Source organism: Tetrao urogallus (assembly GCF_951394365.1).
Source record: "Tetrao urogallus genome assembly, chromosome: Z".
Classification (NCBI taxonomy): Eukaryota; Metazoa; Chordata; class Aves; order Galliformes; family Phasianidae; genus Tetrao; species Tetrao urogallus.
In genome coordinates, this window is record NC_136816.1 from 74078476 (window position 1) to 74095742 (window position 17267).

Consider the following 17267-nt stretch of genomic DNA (forward strand, 5'->3'; position numbering starts at 1 on the left):
TTCTCCTTCTTAACATGCCACATGATTTTGCTCAGGAGCTAATGTGCGATGTTGATCTCCATAATGAGCCTTTTTGACAGTCTGGGCACATTTGGGAATAATTCCTTGAGCAGACGAAATCCTTAGGCCAGAACTGCTCGTTCTCAGCGGTTTCCAAATGAAGCTGCAATTGTTCAGCAGTGACAGATGAGAAATAGTTCGGGAGCTGCAAATTGCACAAGCTGGGAACAGATTTCTCTCCTTCCCATCCGGATGGCACGTGACTCACTCGGATTTTGCTGGGTAATTTTATACCCATCTCCAACCAGCCTACATGTGCAGAGCAAGGGAGGGCAGGGGGATGAAATCTGCGTCCTGAACGTGGGCCGGGCGGTGGTGGTCCTCTCCTGGGAGCAGAAAGGCGTTTGGATTTTGGTACGTGCATCCAGTTGTATTTGCTCAGCCTCGTCCTCCTTTGTTCTTTGTTTTCATTGAGCATCAGTATGAGCGTTTCTAAAATCTGCATGCATTGCACTCCGTGACCTTGGCTGCTGTCGCTCTCTGGAGGTTTGGCCATGCTATCTGCAGGTCTCCTCACAGATGCATTCTTTGCTATTTTGCAGGATTTTTCCCCTCTTTTTTATCCTAATCCATTTTGAACGAGTGTTAAAAATAGATTCTGGTGTGATTGCTGTTTCACCTCCACACCCAAACCTCCTCGCTGGACTGCTTGCAGTCATGCTGGCTTGCTGCTGGAGAAGCTTTTCATTACACCATAGCATCACAGAGCGATTGGCTTGGAAGGGATTTTAAAGATCACAGAACCATGGAATGATTGGGTTGGAAGGGACCTTGAAGACCACGGAACCGTAGAACGGTTGGGTTGGAATGGGCATTAAAGATCAGAGAGACTCAGAAGGGTTGGATTGGAACGGGCATTAGAGATCACAGAACCACCAGAAGGAATGGTTGCATTACAAGGGATCTCACGGCCCTGCAAACCCCACCGCCTGCCCCCTACCAGCTCAGGCTCCTCAGGGTCCATCCGTGGCCCGGGGATCAGGCACCCCTGCTGCTCTGGGCAAACTTGTCATGTTTCTGTAGCGAGGAGGACAGACAGAATGTCTGATGTGGTCCTTAGGTATAAGAGTGTAATCGAGGTGGACCTTTTGGGTGCTGGAACATCTGTGTGCTGGTATCTGTGGTGTCCTGCTGCACTTGGCGGGATGGAGCATCTCACCCAACCCTGTCCTGTTTTTTACTAAACATCATTGCAAGGGGGAACTCTTGGAGATGTCTGGAGAGAAGTGAATCTTCAGGCCGGTTACTATGAATTGGAAATGCAGAAATACAGCAGAACACGTCCAACCTGCAGTAAACCATAGGAGAATAGCAGCCAAGGCCCAAGCTGGCTGCTTTCTCTAATTAGCAGGTATAGGGAAAGCGGAAGGCACGCCTGTTGGCTGTGCCTGGAGGAGAAGAGAGAGGGGAGCAGCCAAGGAGCAGCTCTCACATTCCGTCCTTTTCCTCCCCCAGGTCCCCTCGCTCTGCAGGCTCACAGCTGAAAGGATGGAGAACTCGTCAGTGGCCTCGGCCTCCTCGGAGGCGGGCAGCAGCCGCTCGCAGGAGATCGAGGAGCTGGAGCGCTTCATCGACAGCTACGTGCTGGAGTACCAGGTGCAGGGGCTGCTCACCGACAAGACTGAGGGCGACGGTGAGAGCGAGAAGACGCAGTCCAACATCTCTCAGGTTGGTGGGGACGTGAGCCGTGCGGCCGAGCCACACGAAAGGGTCTTTTCTAGCCTAGAAATGCAAGGAAACGTTGGATTCGGGGCAGCCACGTGTGAGGGTGCCAACGGTTGGTAAAGGTCTGCTGACTGCGTTTTGTGCTTATCGCGAAGTGGCCTTGGGATGTGCCCTGAGGGTTTTTGACCACTCTGTGCTTTCTGCTTCGAGTGGAGTGTGCTGTACACAGTGTACAGCATGAACATGTGTGCCTGGAAGCGATGGGTGCCCTTTGGGTGTCCCTTGGGACTGGGTGAATGCCTCTTCCCCCACAGACTACATCCAGAAAACAGAGGGATGGCTTAGAGCAGGTGTGATTTGGTGGTTTCATTAGGAGCAATGGTTGTGTCCCTTTAAAAATTGACTTTTTAAGTCCTACCCAAGGAGAAATTTAACTCTTGAGCTGGCGGTGGCATTTGAGGGAATGCCCTGGTGTCGTGGTGTGCTGGTAGACGTGTAATAGTGGATGGGGTGCAAGGTTCTGCAGCAGGATCCCTCTGTCCCAGTGGCAGAGAAGTGCCATGGCAAGGCAGTGCTTGTTCTGCAGAGATACACAAGCAATCTCGTCCACAAGATGAGTGTAGGATGAGCATATCAGGTTGGGTATTAGGAATAACTTCTCCAAAGAGCTGTCAGGCACTGGCATAGGCTGCCTAGGGAGACGATGGGGTCCCTGACCCTGTAGAGATGGGGAAGAACCATGGAGATGTGGCACTTGGGGACATGGTCAATGGGCATGGTGGGCTTGGGGAGCTTGGAGGTCTTTTCCAACCTCCACAATTGTGTGATTCTGTGATAGAATCCTAGAAACTCCTGTATTGAAAGGGATCTGTGACAATCACTGAATCCAAACCCTGGTCTCACAGAGCACCACCCAAACCCTATGGCTGAGAGTAGTGGGAAACCACTCTGTGAGCTCTGGCATCTCGGGGACATCCCGCTGCCCTCGGCAGCCTGTGCCATGCCCAACCCTGGCATAAAGATATTGCTTGTCAGATGAACCTTTGAAAGTAGGTTTTGCTCAGTAGAGGACTTCTGCAAATTGAGGATCAAAGTCATTAGAGGTGAATTAGAAAATTCAGATGATCCCAAGCACTTTAGCAGTGCATTTGTTTAACCCGAGGCCAGGAAATGGCTGTGTTTGAAGTGATGCTTTGGAGGGGCTTCAGGCCAAACAGGCTGTTGTCAGCGTGTCAAGTTGAGAAATACTATTGAATTAGAAATAAATGAACAGGCAGAGTTTTGCTTTGTGATTCAGAAGAGGCACAGCATGGAGTGGTAGAACAGTTTGCCCTTTCCAACAAAGAACAGTGTCTGTGAGGTGAAAAGGCATCATTACACCTGAGCAAGAGGTGCAAGTGCTGTTGGGAATGGGGTGGTGTGCCCACACCTCTGCTGTTCCAGCCAAATCCGTCCTGCTGTGTGTGGCAGTGGGACTGTGGCTTTTCTGCATGACCTGAAAGCAGCTGCTGGCTATCCGTAGGACAAGAAACGAGGCTGATTTACATGTGTCACCTGCTGCTATCAAGCCGTGCGTACGCTAAGAAGGAATTATCTGTTGTGTCCAAAAGATACTCGCTTTCCTACCTTCATCATACCTCAGACTTCTGTTAGAAATAACCAGGGATCGTTTGTTTTCCTTCCTGAGTGCTCCTATCAAAGCAGTAAGCATGCATGCACGGGCGAGCTGTTTTGTCAGCCAGGCTGAAGGCAGCAGGCTCCCTTTAACGAGGGCTGCAGGAGGAAGGATGGGTTTGTGGCTAAGCACTGGACTGAGACCAAGAGAGCTGTGTTAGCTGCAGGGTTCTGCTGCCACTTAATCGCTGACTTTGAGCGAGCTGCTGAGGCTCCGCAGTCTGCTTCCTTGTGGCAGGGAATCGAAATGGCTTAAGGATGAAGCAGAACCTTTCATCTTTGCAGAGGGAAAGTTACTTTATCGTTATTATTACTTCCAGCGTTATGCTGTGGCTGTTCTTCTCATTGTGGAGTGGTGACCAGTGACCCCAAATTGAGTTGTTTTGGTACAGACACCTCTGTAATGCATTGGCTGAGTCAGCAGCTCTGCCTTCTGTGTCATTTAAAAGCAGAGAACGACAAAAAGAACAGAAAGGCACAACTTTTTTTCCCACCCCCCATCTTTAAAACCCTCTGTAACGATGCAGCCCGGTGATGGCTGCAGCAGCATCTCCAGCTTCCTGCCATTGTTCCTCCTGTGGCCATCGCCGTGCAGAGCATTTCCCAGCCAGTGCCTTCGGGATCATCCCTGCTGGTCAGAGGGAGCCCTGTTGTTCTGGAACAGAGCTGGTGCTGCAGAGAGAAAGCTGTGGATGCTCCACATCCCAGCACAGTCACGGTGCTGTTTGCTGGGTGATGCTTGCTGCGGGCTGATGCAGCAGTTTCCCCAGGCTGGCTATTATTTTACACAATGCCTTTCTATCCCTTTTGCAGTGGACGGCAGATTGCAGTGAGCAGCTCGATGGCAGCTGCTCCCCATCCAGAGGGAAGGGCTCGTCGTCCCACCAGCACAAGCAGGTAGGGGAGCATTTAGTTTTTCCTCTCCAGAGCTTTGCTTTTTGCCCTTATTCTACAGCCTGGGAATGCTGAGCCCGTACTGCAAGCTCAGCGTTGGGATGGTTCCTCCTTCAGGAGGACCCAGCAAAGGCACTGGTCTTGGTGGAAACAAAGCATGCAGGTTCTACGTTTGCATTCTTCAGGAGCAGTGTTTTGGGATGCTGTGGCTCGGACATGGTTGCATCTTCATCCTTTCTCTTTCATGGCTACATTATTTTTTTTTTTTTGTGGTTGCACACCTCAGTTTATCAGTATCTCCTCAAACTCTGGGATGAAACACCTCCAGGTTTAGTGCTGGGAACTGGAGGGGCGCCTGTTGGGCTTCAGACTCGCCTCGAATCCAGCGGCGCTGTCTGGAGCAGCGAGCCTGGGGGAGTGGCAGTGTGCTTCAGGAGCTACAGTGAGTGCAGCACTGCATCGTGACCCCCAGCGCAGGAATGCTGCCAGAGAGGGCCCCAGAGGAGGCACCAAGATGTTTGGAGGGCTGGAGCACGTCTCCTGAGGGCAGGCTGAGGAAGCTGGGGGTCTGCAGAAGAGGGAGTCCTGGGGAGACCTTCCAGTACATTGAGGGAGAAGGACTGCCTTTTCACATCAGCAGATAGTGATGGGTCAAGGAAGAATGGTTTAAAAAGAGGGGAAATTTAGGTTAGATGGCCGTGAGGCCCTGACACTGCTGCCCAGAGGAGTGTGGGTGCCCCATCTCCGCAGCTGTCAAGGCCCTGCATGGGCCCTGGGCAGCTTGAGCTGGTGAGGAGCAGCCAGCCCGTGACTGGGGTGGGGTTGGGGATGCTTAGGATTCCCTTCAAACCCAGCTATTCTGGGATCAGACCAGTTCTGTGGTCTTTAAGGACCCTCCCAACCCAACCATCCCATCGTTCTGAGACACCTTTTCCCTCTGCTCTGCCACCAAAAGCCACCAAAAGGAGATGAGCATCTTGCCAGATGTGTTATGCAAAAGCACCGTACTTCTACGTAAGATTTACCAATCCCAAAGAACGTATGCGAAGGTGAGCTCCAGTTCATCAGTTTAACAGCTAGCTGGTTACTAGGGGTGGCTGACCACTGTCTGCCCTGGGATTACCCCCAGCAGATACTGATGGCCAGCAAGATATCTGCACAATTCCTTCATACCATGGCCATATACATATATATATATATATATATATACACAAACTATTGGCAATGGCTGCCCTAGGGGAAGCTAGAGCACAGCTAACATCCATGTATGCCCAGGCTGCGCTCTGTGCTCTGCTTTCCCCACGTCTGGGCTCTCTCCCAGCCTGCAGCAGAGCTTGTAATTATCTCTCTCCGTGTTGGGCTTCCTTTAACAGCGAGGAACAAATTTTCCTTGGCACCAGAGAGGAGCTACACGCTATTGTTCTGCTGCCCAGGCAGCCTTTTTCTTTCTGCTATGGATATACAGCTGAATCGCTGCTGGTGAGAGTGGGGCTCAGTGCATTACTCTTCCTGGATGCTTATTTTTCTCATTGGTAGCGTGGAAAGAAAAAAAACATTAATGAGGTTTTTGTCTTGCATGCGAATTATCACTCCCTCTTCAAACCTGCTCGGGAACAAGAAGCCAGCTAATCGTTTCCCGAGGGATGATGTTACCTTTTGTTTTTCACTGCGATTTGTGAGGGGTTTGAGATTTTCTTATTGGAAAGGGGAACTCTTTGGTTTTTGTATTTTCTTTCCAGCTGGGCAGCTGGGCGTTCCGCATTGTGCAGTGAGGCTGCGGGGAGGAGGAAAGCCCAGGCCTTGGTGCTCGTGGGGCATCTCCTGACATGAGCTGCATGAAGTCCTGGTGCGCTGAGGGGAGCCCAGTCTCACATTTCCATTCTGCTCAGCTATAGTTCTCCCGGGAGCGCTTTGGTTTGCTGCACAGCATGGCACTGAGCCCTGTGGTGATCCTGCAGTGCGCTGGGCAGTGCCCCCAGAGGGTCCTTTGGGGTGGAAACCAATGGTCTGTGGGGTGAAGACGTACCCTGTTGGTACATACGAGGTACTGCTTGTGCCAGGATGCACGAGAGAAGGTTGGATAATGGCAGCATTTCAAATCTTCTCATGCTTAGATTTTATTTTTTATCTAAAAACACCCGCTGGGAAGATTTTATGTCGTACACTATTTGCGTTCCCCTCGTGGGGCCGAAGCTCTGATCTACTCCTGAGGGCGTTTCGTTAAGCAAAAGGCTTTGTGGTGTGTTGTGTTTGGAGAGATCCATGGAGCTCTTGGGCGTGAGAAGCCTGGCAGCAGCTCCACGGCCGTCTCCATGTCCTTCCACGTGCCGTGGGGACTCGTAGCATGACCAGGTGCCTTGGGGGCTTCTCCAGGTGAGGGTCGTGCTGTCTGTGAACCCAAGCCTTGATGATGCTAAAGGTAGGAGGAGCTCCTAAGCCTCCACCAAACCAAAGCTCGTCCATGTGAATCCTCAGCGACTCAGAGGTGCTCAGTGCTGTGCTGGTGTCAAAATGCTTCTCATGGGAAATGTTGCATGACGTGTCCCTGCGTTGTGCAGGCAGGGGGCATCTGGGGACATGCAGCTATGGGGGTGTGCGAGTGCTGGGGGTGGGGTGGGCTTGGAGCAGACCCACGCCAGTCCCTTAGGATGCTTCCCAGTGACTCTTTTGAACATGAAAACCCCTGTCTGATAAGCTTCCAGCCGTAGGAAGTGGTGTTAACATGTGAAGATGATTGACTCTGTTTCTACGGCGTTTTTTGGGTTGTGCTTGGCTGTCACGTTGAAGGGCTGTTGGGGCAAATGGGTGCAGCCAGACACAGCTGTTTGCTTTGTCTCACTCACAACAGAGAAAGAGAAGGCGAAAGTCAGGGAGTCACTTTGAGGCTCTGCCAGGGAATACAGGTCGGTGCAGCCCTGCCTCGGGAAGAAGCAATTAAAGCTCTCGGTGAGGTGACCAGCCCTCAAAGGTGATCAAGGAGCAGCTCTGGCAGAACCGGTCACCAAGTGGCATTCCTTCTGGAGCTGCTGCTGCTGCTCTCTCTGTGCAGTGAATGCAGATCTGCTCCATCGTGGCTGCCCAGGAAGGAATTAAACCATTCAGCTCATGTGTAGGTTCAGCTTGCTCTGGGGCTTCTGGCAGCACCCTTTATAAGGGAGGGTTGATTTATCCCCTCCATACTCCTTACACTCTCCATAACTTTCCATCCCCTCCAGGTTTTGGCACATCAGTGTTTGTCTGGGACGTGCGTGTGCTAAGAGGAGGTGCGTTGGATGTCACTGGTGCCTTTGGTCCTCAATTCTGTGCATTCTGCTGCTGCTGCAGAGGGAAAGCAGATGGACCTTTTGTCTCTCGTGGCCATTCCTCTGTTTAGGAAGTTTATCATGGTAACTTGAAGATTGGTGCCACTCTACAGCCAGAACTCCTCGAGGGTGATCTTTGCTGTCCAGAATATCCGTGTCTGTGCCTGTCCTGGCACAAGTGAAACTGTCACCTTCCCTGCTGGAGTCTGTTTGGCTCCAGGACTGTTCTGGGTTTTTGATTATACGCTGGCTTAACACGTTTTATAAAAAACAGACGTTTGAGATTGAGGGCATGATGTGACTTTCATATCCCTGGTTGTATTGGAGGTGCTTCCAGCTGACTAGAAATGCTTCCAGGAAAGCAGCAATAGTCTGAGAGATAATGGCCTCAATTTGCACCAGGGAGAATTTCAGCTGGATATTAGGAGCAATTTCTTCTCTGAAGAGCAGTGATGCCTTGGTACAGGCTGCCCAGCGAGGTGCTGGAGATGTGGCAGCTGGGGACGTGGCTGCTGGGCATGGTGAGGATGGGTTGAGGTTGAACTTGGGGGTCTTGGAGGTCTTCTCCAACCTCAATGCTTCTGTGACTCTATGACCTGCTTTAACCAGCTGTTGAGCAGCTGTTTTACAGAGGACTTGCAAAGCTAAGAGCAGGAGCTATGGTAAGTGTGCCCTTATCTCAGGCATCGAGCAGTCAAGAAACACTCCCCCTCAAGACACAAGTTATTTGTAAAGGGAATTGTTTCTTCATTGTTGTAACAGCTTGCTCTTTTTGTGCGTGGTTGTTTTTGTTTTTTCCTTCATGGTGTTTTTTTACAGGGGTGATTTTCTGTTTTTGTTGTAGCTTTACGCATTGAGTATAAAGAAGCTGGAAATTAGTCCCAGATGAAACGTTTTCCCCACGTTTTAAAATGTTAAAATAACTATTTCTATTGTAAATAGTTATTTTTCCATGGGAAAAAAAAAAAAAATTGGAATGCACGCTCGTGAATTTGTCTAGAAGGGCCTGAAATCCTTGGTGACTTGTAGGACACCGTCCAGCTTGGTTGTAGGTGCTGCGTTGGGATGGTTGATGCTGGTGGCAGATCTCAGATCTGCAGCTTGAGGCCCATGTCCCAAAAAGACCCTTTTTCTGCCCTGCCTTAGGCTGTGCTTTGAGCGTGGGAGATGTTCTGTAACGTGAATCCCCTTTGGGATCCACTGCTGTCTTCAGCGGTGGCTTCACCAACAGACCAAACTTCACCTTTCCAGTGAGGACAACCGCTTGGGGACTGCAGAATTTCCATTTACTGCATGCTCATCAGGGAAAGTTTTCCCCTTCTGCGAATGAGATTTTCCAGTGTGCACCGAAGCACCAGGAAGAAATAACTCTCGAGCTGGCAAAGGAAGCAGGATTAATTAGTTCACACCGCAAAGCTCCGCGAAGGTGAAAATTGCAGTGTGAGTGAAACATATGATTATTGCTAATTAAAATGTAAGTGTTGGATGTGACAGCTCAGAGGGTGGCTGGCAGGGTTGACACGCATACAGCCTCGCTGTTCCTAAGGGGATGCAGAGTTTGGCCGGGAGGATTTGCATGGATAAAAGCAGCTGCTGGCAGTCTCCCTCCCAAGGAGGTGTTGGTCTCCAACCCCAAAATTTGGGATGGAGATTCCCTCTCCTGGTGGTGAATGTAGACCTGGAGTGGTAGCTGGAGCCTGCTGAGAGCCGGGGATGAGAGCTCGCAGATCATCAGGGTGTTGGAGGAGGCTGGGAGAGTCCTTGTCTTCTGGGGACATGGGTCCCAAGGGAAAAAGGATGGGAGCATTTAAAGCACCGGCACGCTCGGGTTGCATCGTGCTGAGGAGGAAAGAACGTGCTTCCTGCCACCGGTGTTACAGCTGGTGGGAACAACCACAGCTTCTCATGGTTGCTCTCTGCACAGCTCAAAAACTGGTTGGCTTCCCCTCTTTTGGAGTCAGTGCTGACTTGGGGATATGGCAGCCACAAGGTGTTTGTGCTTTCTGGCTTTGAGGATGGGCAGCATGCAGTGGGGCCGTGCAGAAATGGGCACTGATGCATTTTACCTCGTATTTGGTAAATCCAACACCTTCCCTCCAGTCCCTTGTGTTGGGTAAAGCACCAGCAGGTAGAGGAACACAGGAGACCCAACCAGGACATGGGCTTTGCCCAGAATTATTCACCTTTCAAATTTTTGGCGTAATAAGAGTTGAATATTCTGCACTCTTTGATTTGGGGATTTTTAATCATCTCACATCTCATTCAGGTCACTCCTGAAGCCCTTTGGGAGCCTCTGAGGAAACCTTCAGGAGCAATTACCCTAACAAAAAACCCTTTTCTCCCCAAGCACCTTATGCTGTTTGGGTAAATAGAGGTGGTTGGGTTGGTTGTTCTGGTTTTGGCTTATTCATCTTGTCCCACGGGGCGCTGACTGAACAAGAAAGCTGTGGGGTGTTTGACTGCAGAACAAGTGTGAGGAGAAAGGAGGACATCAGGGACAAGCCCTGAAGGGACAGGAGTGACTGGGGTGGAGTGTTGGGCTGCTGAAGCCCAAGTATGGTCAGGTGTAAGGGGAGCAGGCTAAGCAAGGGCAAGAAGCAAACGAAGGGTTGATTTGGGGCATGGGGTTGGGGTTGGCAGGAATTAAGGATGTATCTGCAGTTTCAGGGGATGCAGGGCGTATGTAGTGAGTTGTCGTGGAGCCGTAGGAGGCATTGTTTTTCTCGATGCACAAACTAGTTTACTATAGTTAAATCTTTACGGTCATTTTTTGTCGCTTTGCAGTGCGAGAAGGTTCCATCCAGGCGTATAAAAGGGCTCCAAGAAAAGGCAGGGCTTTGGTGCGTGGGCACGGCTCTCGAGGCGCAGGCGTGCGTGGCTCAGGAGCAGCAGATCTCCTCCTGGGCCGGCTGAGCGGTTCTGCTGGGTGTGGGGTGGCACACTGACTCAAGCCAGCTGTTTGTTGTTCCAGGAAGATTGGGATCACAGCAGCGGCGGGAGCGCAGGATCGCGGCCAGGGTCAGGCTCCAGGTGTGGCTCTGGATCGAGGTCTGGGAGGAGCAGCCAGTTGAGGCGCACCACCAAGGTACACCTGGTAGCCGTGGGGAGAGCTGGGCACTGGCATCGTGTGCTGTGCTTGCTGTCTTTCGGAGGCCTCCAGTGGTGCGCGCTGTGTGTGTGCCTCCGTGTGGGCTGTGGCGCGTGCTGGTGTGCAGATGGCTGCCCTGCTTGTGCACAACCCATCGCCTGACTGCTGAGGAATGCAGCTGTCCTTCGGCCTCGGGTTCTGCTAAGGTGTGCCTCGACGTTGGGCAAGAAGCTTGTAGCCGGGTGGTTGAGCGCAAAGGAGATTTGCTTTTTTTTCCCCTTGAAATCCCGGAGTACTTCTGATCTGGGAAGTTAAGAGATGCCTGTAATTATTGCTTTTGGTGAGTCTTTGTTAGAGGTTGACATAGGATTGAACAGTATGACCCTGAGTCCAGCAGCTTTCCAGGGCTAGGTGGGCAGCTTTCCTGCCTTGCAAAAAACATTGGTAGTTGGCTGCTGACGTGGTTTTAGGGCCTTTCTCTGCCTGAACTCAGCCCAGGGACCTCCATCTGCATGCATGAGTGTTGGTTGTGCCAAAGGCCGTGGCTAGCATTCAAAGTCCTGGTCCATCCTTGCATCTCAAGCATCCTGGAAAGCGTGAAGAAACATCAGTGGTGCAGCGGTGGTTTGGGGCTGAGGATTGAATGAGGAGGAGACTTGTGCTCCAGTAGCACGTGCCAGAGGATAATCCCTCTGTTTATACCACGCACAGCACTGAGATCACTTGGTGCTGCTCTCTATCAGTGCAAAGCATGGCGATGAGACATGTTGCAATCGTGCCACGAGGAGCATGATTTGGCACTTGCAGAGATTTGCTGGGGAATGGTAATGAGGAGTGGCAGGAGAAACCGGTGTGACACTGGGAAAAAAAAGAAAGGGCAGCCTGCATCTAAATGCTGACTTTGTGGGGAATTTGCTGAGGTTGCATGTGTAAGTAAACAGGCAGAGTCCACGTGGCGGGTGGCATGCTCTGTCCCCATCACTGTGTATTCTGGGTGTAGGTTTTGGTCACCTGAGTGTGTGCTTATGAGATCTGGAGGACAGATGCTATGAAAGTGCATTTGAACCATTCTGGGGGGTAGGGCTCATTTTACTGGATGTCTGCTGTCTCTGAGCACTGATGACACTCTCACCACTGCGTCACTCAGTCGTCATTGCTGTTGGCTCAATTAATTTGCAGCAGTTCCCCTTCACTGTGAAAATTAGTATCTAAGGCTGAGGGTTGGGTCGTGGGGAGCTCCATATTAAAACTGCTCGCCTCTGTAATTGCGTTCCTAGGGGAACTGGGAGCAAGGAGCTGCTTCTTTTAAATACACGCAATTTATTTTTTCTCCTGGAATTGAGGATTGGCTTTTTCAGACCTATGGCAGTCTCAGCAGCATGCTGGGAGCTGCTGGTGACCTGAGGCACAACCTGGTTACCAAGTCAGGTCATCAGCAGGGACTTGGAATGACCACAGTGATGCGGTCAGTGACAGATTTCGTTGTCACTGGGCCCCGGTCACCTTTGTCACAGAGTTGGGTTGGTACCTGGAGCATCCCTGAGAGGAGGTGGGGACGTGGGCTGGGAGGACCAGGAGCTGCAGCCCAGATACTGCTTGAGCACTCACCCCCCTCTGACCTCCTCCTGTACCTGCATGTGAAGCAGACCTGCAATTTCCACTAATTGCTGGGAGCTGGGTCCAAACTGGCTGCAATGTGCTGTTAGGAACCCATTCCCACCTTGTCAGAAATTGTAGCTGTTTAGTATCTTGGTTGTTGATTGGCCTCTTTTTCATGGCAATTGCTTACATGCTCCCATCCTTATCCCCTGAGCCCAAATGCTTAGCTCTTGGGACATCCCATTGCAATTGGTTCATTGACAGGTGTTTAAGCATCCTGTGCTAATCGGAAGTGGAAAGAGAGATAGGTATGTCTGCAAGAAAGATGCCTTTAACCAAAGAAGGAATAAAGACCAAAGATCTTTGGTCTTGAGAAAGACCTTGAAGTCTGGAACTTCATGTAGAAATTGTCTTTTCTTAAATTATTTTTTCATTATTTTCTGTGTTATTGGAAAACAGCAGTTCCTCAGGAAAGCTTCACGTGGTGGTGTAAGTACAGAAGTGGTTGTGCCTGTGTTGCAAGAGTGTTGTGTCTACGAGGAGACAAACCTGTTTGCTGGGAAGTATTGGTAATAAGTAAGTGTGTTGTGAATGGGAAATAGCATATCCATCCCACGTGAGTCTGAGTCGAGTCTGATTCCGTGACTGGCCCTTACAAAACCCAACATGCTGTACCTCTTTGCTGTTGTCTGCTTGTGGAGGGTGATGAGGGCAGCCCTCTGCTTGTGGGGAGGACACGTGGGGCCTGGTGATTGTAGAAGGGCTGTGAAGGATGAGAAGCAATGTAGGGTTTTGGCTTGGATGCTTTTCCATTGGGAAAGAATTGGAGCTTCGGTGTGGGGTTGTGTCCTACTGTGAGGCATTAGTAGAGCAAGGAGGAGCTGTGTCACCATGGCTCTTTGAAGAAGCAGTCACCACAGTGATGAAAAGCAGAGGATTTTCACCTTGTGCTTCGCTAAATGAGTCCATGTGCTTGTTGGTGACAGCCATTAGGAGCCATCTGGCTGTGGCCCTGGACGTCTGGCTCTTGGTGGCCCTTCTTGACCTTGGGTGGACAGGTCACCTTGGAAATGTCTCTCCACATCAGCCAGCAGGAGTTTTGTGGTCAGAATGCCAGCCTGCCCTCTGGGTCTGTGTTTCTTTGGGTCCACAGGCCCACACTGGATGTTGGGTAGGAGGATGGGGCCAACGTCAGCCCACATGTCTGCGCTGTGTTGTCCATAGCTCTGTGTCCCAAAGGCTGAAACCTCCCCTTCCTGCCTCGAAGTGCACTTTTGTAGCTAGCAAGGGATCTGTGTGTCATAGCAAGGCCTCTCGATGTGGAAGTGGGGAATGCTGGGTGCAAAGCAGAGCCTTGCGCCGTGTAACCACCTCTCCATCCTTCCTAGAATGGCAACAAGGAGGGCTCCCTTGACATGCTGGGCACTGACATCTGGGCTGCCAACACCTTTGATTCCTTCAGGTAAGCTGATGTTAGAGATTTGTGCGTGGGGCCATCTTGTTGGTGCTCAGGTGTGTGCTGCCACGTGGCCTCCATCGCTGCTCCTCACATAGCCCATGGCATGAAGCACTGACAAACAACTTTCTGGATGGATATCAGGAGAAACTTCTACTCGAAAGAGCCCTGATGCAGTGGCACAAGCTGCCCAGGGGGGTGGTGGACTCCCCATCCCCGGAGGTGTCCAAGAGCCATGGAGATGTGGCACTGGGGGATGTGGTCAGTGGTATGGTGGGGGTGGGTTGGAGTTGGGCTTGGGGATCTCAGGGGTCTTATCCAACCGTAATGATTCTGTGAATGTACTTAAAGCATGGTGTGTGCTTAAGAGAGGCCTGCCACCAAACGTCTCAGAAAGGCACTGATAGAATTGTTGGCAATCATCTGAGAGCTGCACAGGCGAGGCTGAGCTCTGAGCTCTGCTCCTGGCCTTCTCTCTTTCACTAACTGCTGCTGTGCTCACGTGTTTGCTCTGCAGCTGCTGAGCAGAGCTGCTGCTTCAGCATGAGAAAAAACAAGCGTGCTTCCCTGCCCAAGCAGCAACAAGTCAAGCAGTGAAATGTGCCTTCTGTCTGGTGATACACACTGCTGTGCAGGGGTCAAGCTCTCACTGATACTTGCTCCAGGTTGCTGGAGTGGGGAGAGCATCTGCATTGCACAGGCTGGGGCAGCCCCTGCTGCAGTATCTTCTTGGTACAGAGAGCAAATAGAGGTAACGAGGCGTGTGGTCTTCATGATGCATCTGCATCAAAACTGCGACTCAGTGCAAGCAGCACAAAAAAAGCACAGCACTGCAGTGTGAAGTTGGAGGCCTGTGGCATCACAGTGCACAGGTGGTGCATCCAAAGCACCAGCTGTCCTCGTCTGCAGGCTCAAGTTTGCTCCTGTGCTCTTAGCGTGGTTTTATTGACTTAGCAGACCGTTCACTCTCTTTGTCCCTCTTTGTTTTCCTCCCCCAGTGGTGCGACGTGGGACCTGCAGCCTGAAAAACTAGATTTCAGCCAATTCCACAGGAAGCTCCGGAACACCTCCAAACACCCACTGCCCCACATCGACAGGGAAGGGTGAGTGCCACGTGTGTGCAGCTATCCCAGCCCCAGAGCTACGAGTGAGGTGATGCCCTCCAGCAAGGAGGGAACTTCTTTGCAGTGGGAATGCTGACATGATGGCACAGTGCATATGAAGGACCTGCTACTGTTTCCAAGGGTGCTGTAGTGCTGTGGATGGGGTGCAGGGTGACAGGGCAGAGGCAGCGTTTTATTTGGTGTCAGTGGCCTTGTGCCCAAGTGAGCATGTTTTGGAAACGAACACAATGACTTCAGAGACCTTTTTATGAGAGCCTTCTGCAGGGAAAGCTCATCCCTGTGTGCCGTCACAGAGAATTAACGTTGGTTCCACTGAGGCTTCACTGCTCATGTTTTTCTTTGCTCTCTCTCTGCCATAGGCTTGGAAAAGGGAAATATGAGGATGGTGACAGCATCAATCTGAACGACATCGAGAAGGTCCTCCCAGCGTGGCAGGTGGGTGCTGATGTGGGCAGAAGTCACCCATGTCTACACAGGGCTCAGATCTTAGAAAAGGAGCTTCTGAAAGCACCAGGCTCCAAGAGCTGCCCAGGAGCAACCACGTGCTGGTCCAGGTGTTCCTCTGCCGTGCACGTGCCTTGTGTGTAGCACCACTGCACTTGCTCCTTTTCTCAGCCTGATTCTTCTCTAGATCTGTCCCTGCAGCTGCTTTTTGTGGTTAAATGACCACAGTGAGCGCTGGGGAAGCAGTGCTGTCGAAGAGGTCGGTTTGTGTCTCAGTATTTCCCAGTGCCCCAGTCCTGAAAGCAGCTGTTTTCTCGTATGTGCTTAATCTTTCTAGGCTTTAGGTCACAGGGGAAAAAACACTGGGGCCTGCTGATAACGACCCAGTGACTCTGTAGAATGAGGCTGCTCTGCCCAGGGAACCATTGGAATAATGGAAGAATCAAAAGGAGTTTCCCAATGTACTGGGACTGCATTGGTGGGGCCACCGGCCGTGCCCAGTACCATGTGCTCCGAGCTGGAAGACACAGTGAAACGCTTGGTTTGGTGCTTTGTATTTTATTTTGATCCAGTATTTTAGTAAAACACGGCGTGGTTTGGAGATGCAGCCACCCTGGTGTGCACTGTGTGCCCATGGGAACCAGGAGCCATACAGTTAGTGGTGGGGATTTGTCTTGTTCAGCACTGACAAGTGAAATGTTCTCTGGCAGCTGCTCTAATCCTGATGTGTCATGCGCTGGATGTGAAGGTGATTGTGGAGAGGTGGTCATGCTGCTCTTTGGTACTTTAGATAGCAATTTGGGATGCAGTATGTGGGAGTGTTGGGGAAAATGCAGTGTGAGCATATGAAAGGAAATCATTTGCCCTCTGGGGGGCTTTGCCTCACTGTGTCCTATCCCCAGAACAGTCTCTTTCCAACGGAGGTGCACAAATCCTTGTTCTGTGTGTGCTTTAAGGTCTCGTGGGTTGCTCCTGGCCCAGCTCTTTGGGCACACCTTAGCACCATGCCCTTCGTGGATGGAGAACGAGCATCCTCCAGTGCGACTCTGCTACAAAGGTTCTGCTCTGCTGGGTGTTCTGCAGCAGCTCCAGCAGTAAGAGCACCAGACTGCAGAGGGGCAGTGAGTCTTACAGGCTGCTTTGGAAATTCTGTGTCATGCACAGCATGAAATTAGGGCTAATTTCCAGAACACACTCAACCTCATATCTCTATCTTTACTCCTATTTTCACTGACCCGCTTGATGGGTGGGGCAGAATATTCTGGATATGGGGGCATTGATCCATAGAGCTGAGTTTTGGTGGTAGAACCTATCAGCAGTATTTCAACAGCACGCTGCAAGGCACACCCGTGTCTTTTTGGTGAGAAAAGAAATGTGGAACAAAAAGAATCAGGGAAAGAAAAAAAAAGCAATAGGAAAAACTAACCGTCCTCCAAATGCTCTTTCCGCCACCGAGAGAGAAATGCTCGGCGCAGCCTTTTGTTTCGGCGCTGCAGAAGGTGTTCCGCTGCTCGGAGCTGCTCTGCCATCTGGTGGGAGCTGCAGGCAGAGCCCTCCTGCTCGCTCCTCTTTTGTCTCCCCTGGCTCGTAGGATCTGCAGTTGGATTTGGACGCTCGTTTGCCCAAGCGCTGCCAAAAAGTGGAAGAAGATGTGAAGACGAGTGTTCTCCAGTCAGAAGGGCTTTCAGACATGGCTGTGTGTGCTGGGGGCAACGTACAGCCTGCAGCCCTTGGCCACGTGGGCAGGTAGTGGCAGGGCAAGGGGAATTAATGTGGAAGACAGTGTTGGCATCCTTTGGTTTGACATCTTTATTGCCTTGCGGCTCACTGCCCTGCACACCGAGCGCTGTGTTCGCTGCTGGGCCTCTCATCGCAAGAAAGACATCAGGGCCCTGAAGCGTGCCCAGAGAGGGGCAGTGGAGCTGTGAAGGATCTGGTGGGCAGGTCTTATGGGAAGCAGC

The 17267-nt window shown here is 51.3% G+C and overlaps 1 protein-coding gene across 2 annotated transcripts in view; it reads left to right on the top strand.

The window, feature by feature from the left end:
* Positions 1-1548: 1548 nt before the first annotated feature.
* CTIF (cap binding complex dependent translation initiation factor) overlaps positions 1549-17267 on the top strand; it is a gene marked incomplete at both ends in the record, with an annotated part of 82604 nt that continues 66885 nt past the window's right edge. For both annotated transcript variants that reach the window (XM_079548492.1, XM_079548493.1), the window contains 5 exons: positions 1549-1728; positions 4213-4296; positions 13671-13744; positions 14737-14841; positions 15222-15297. In XM_079548492.1, coding sequence (XP_079404618.1) covers positions 1549-1728; positions 4213-4296; positions 13671-13744; positions 14737-14841; positions 15222-15297 — 519 coding nt within the window. The remainder of the gene's footprint in view (positions 1729-4212; positions 4297-13670; positions 13745-14736; positions 14842-15221; positions 15298-17267) is intronic.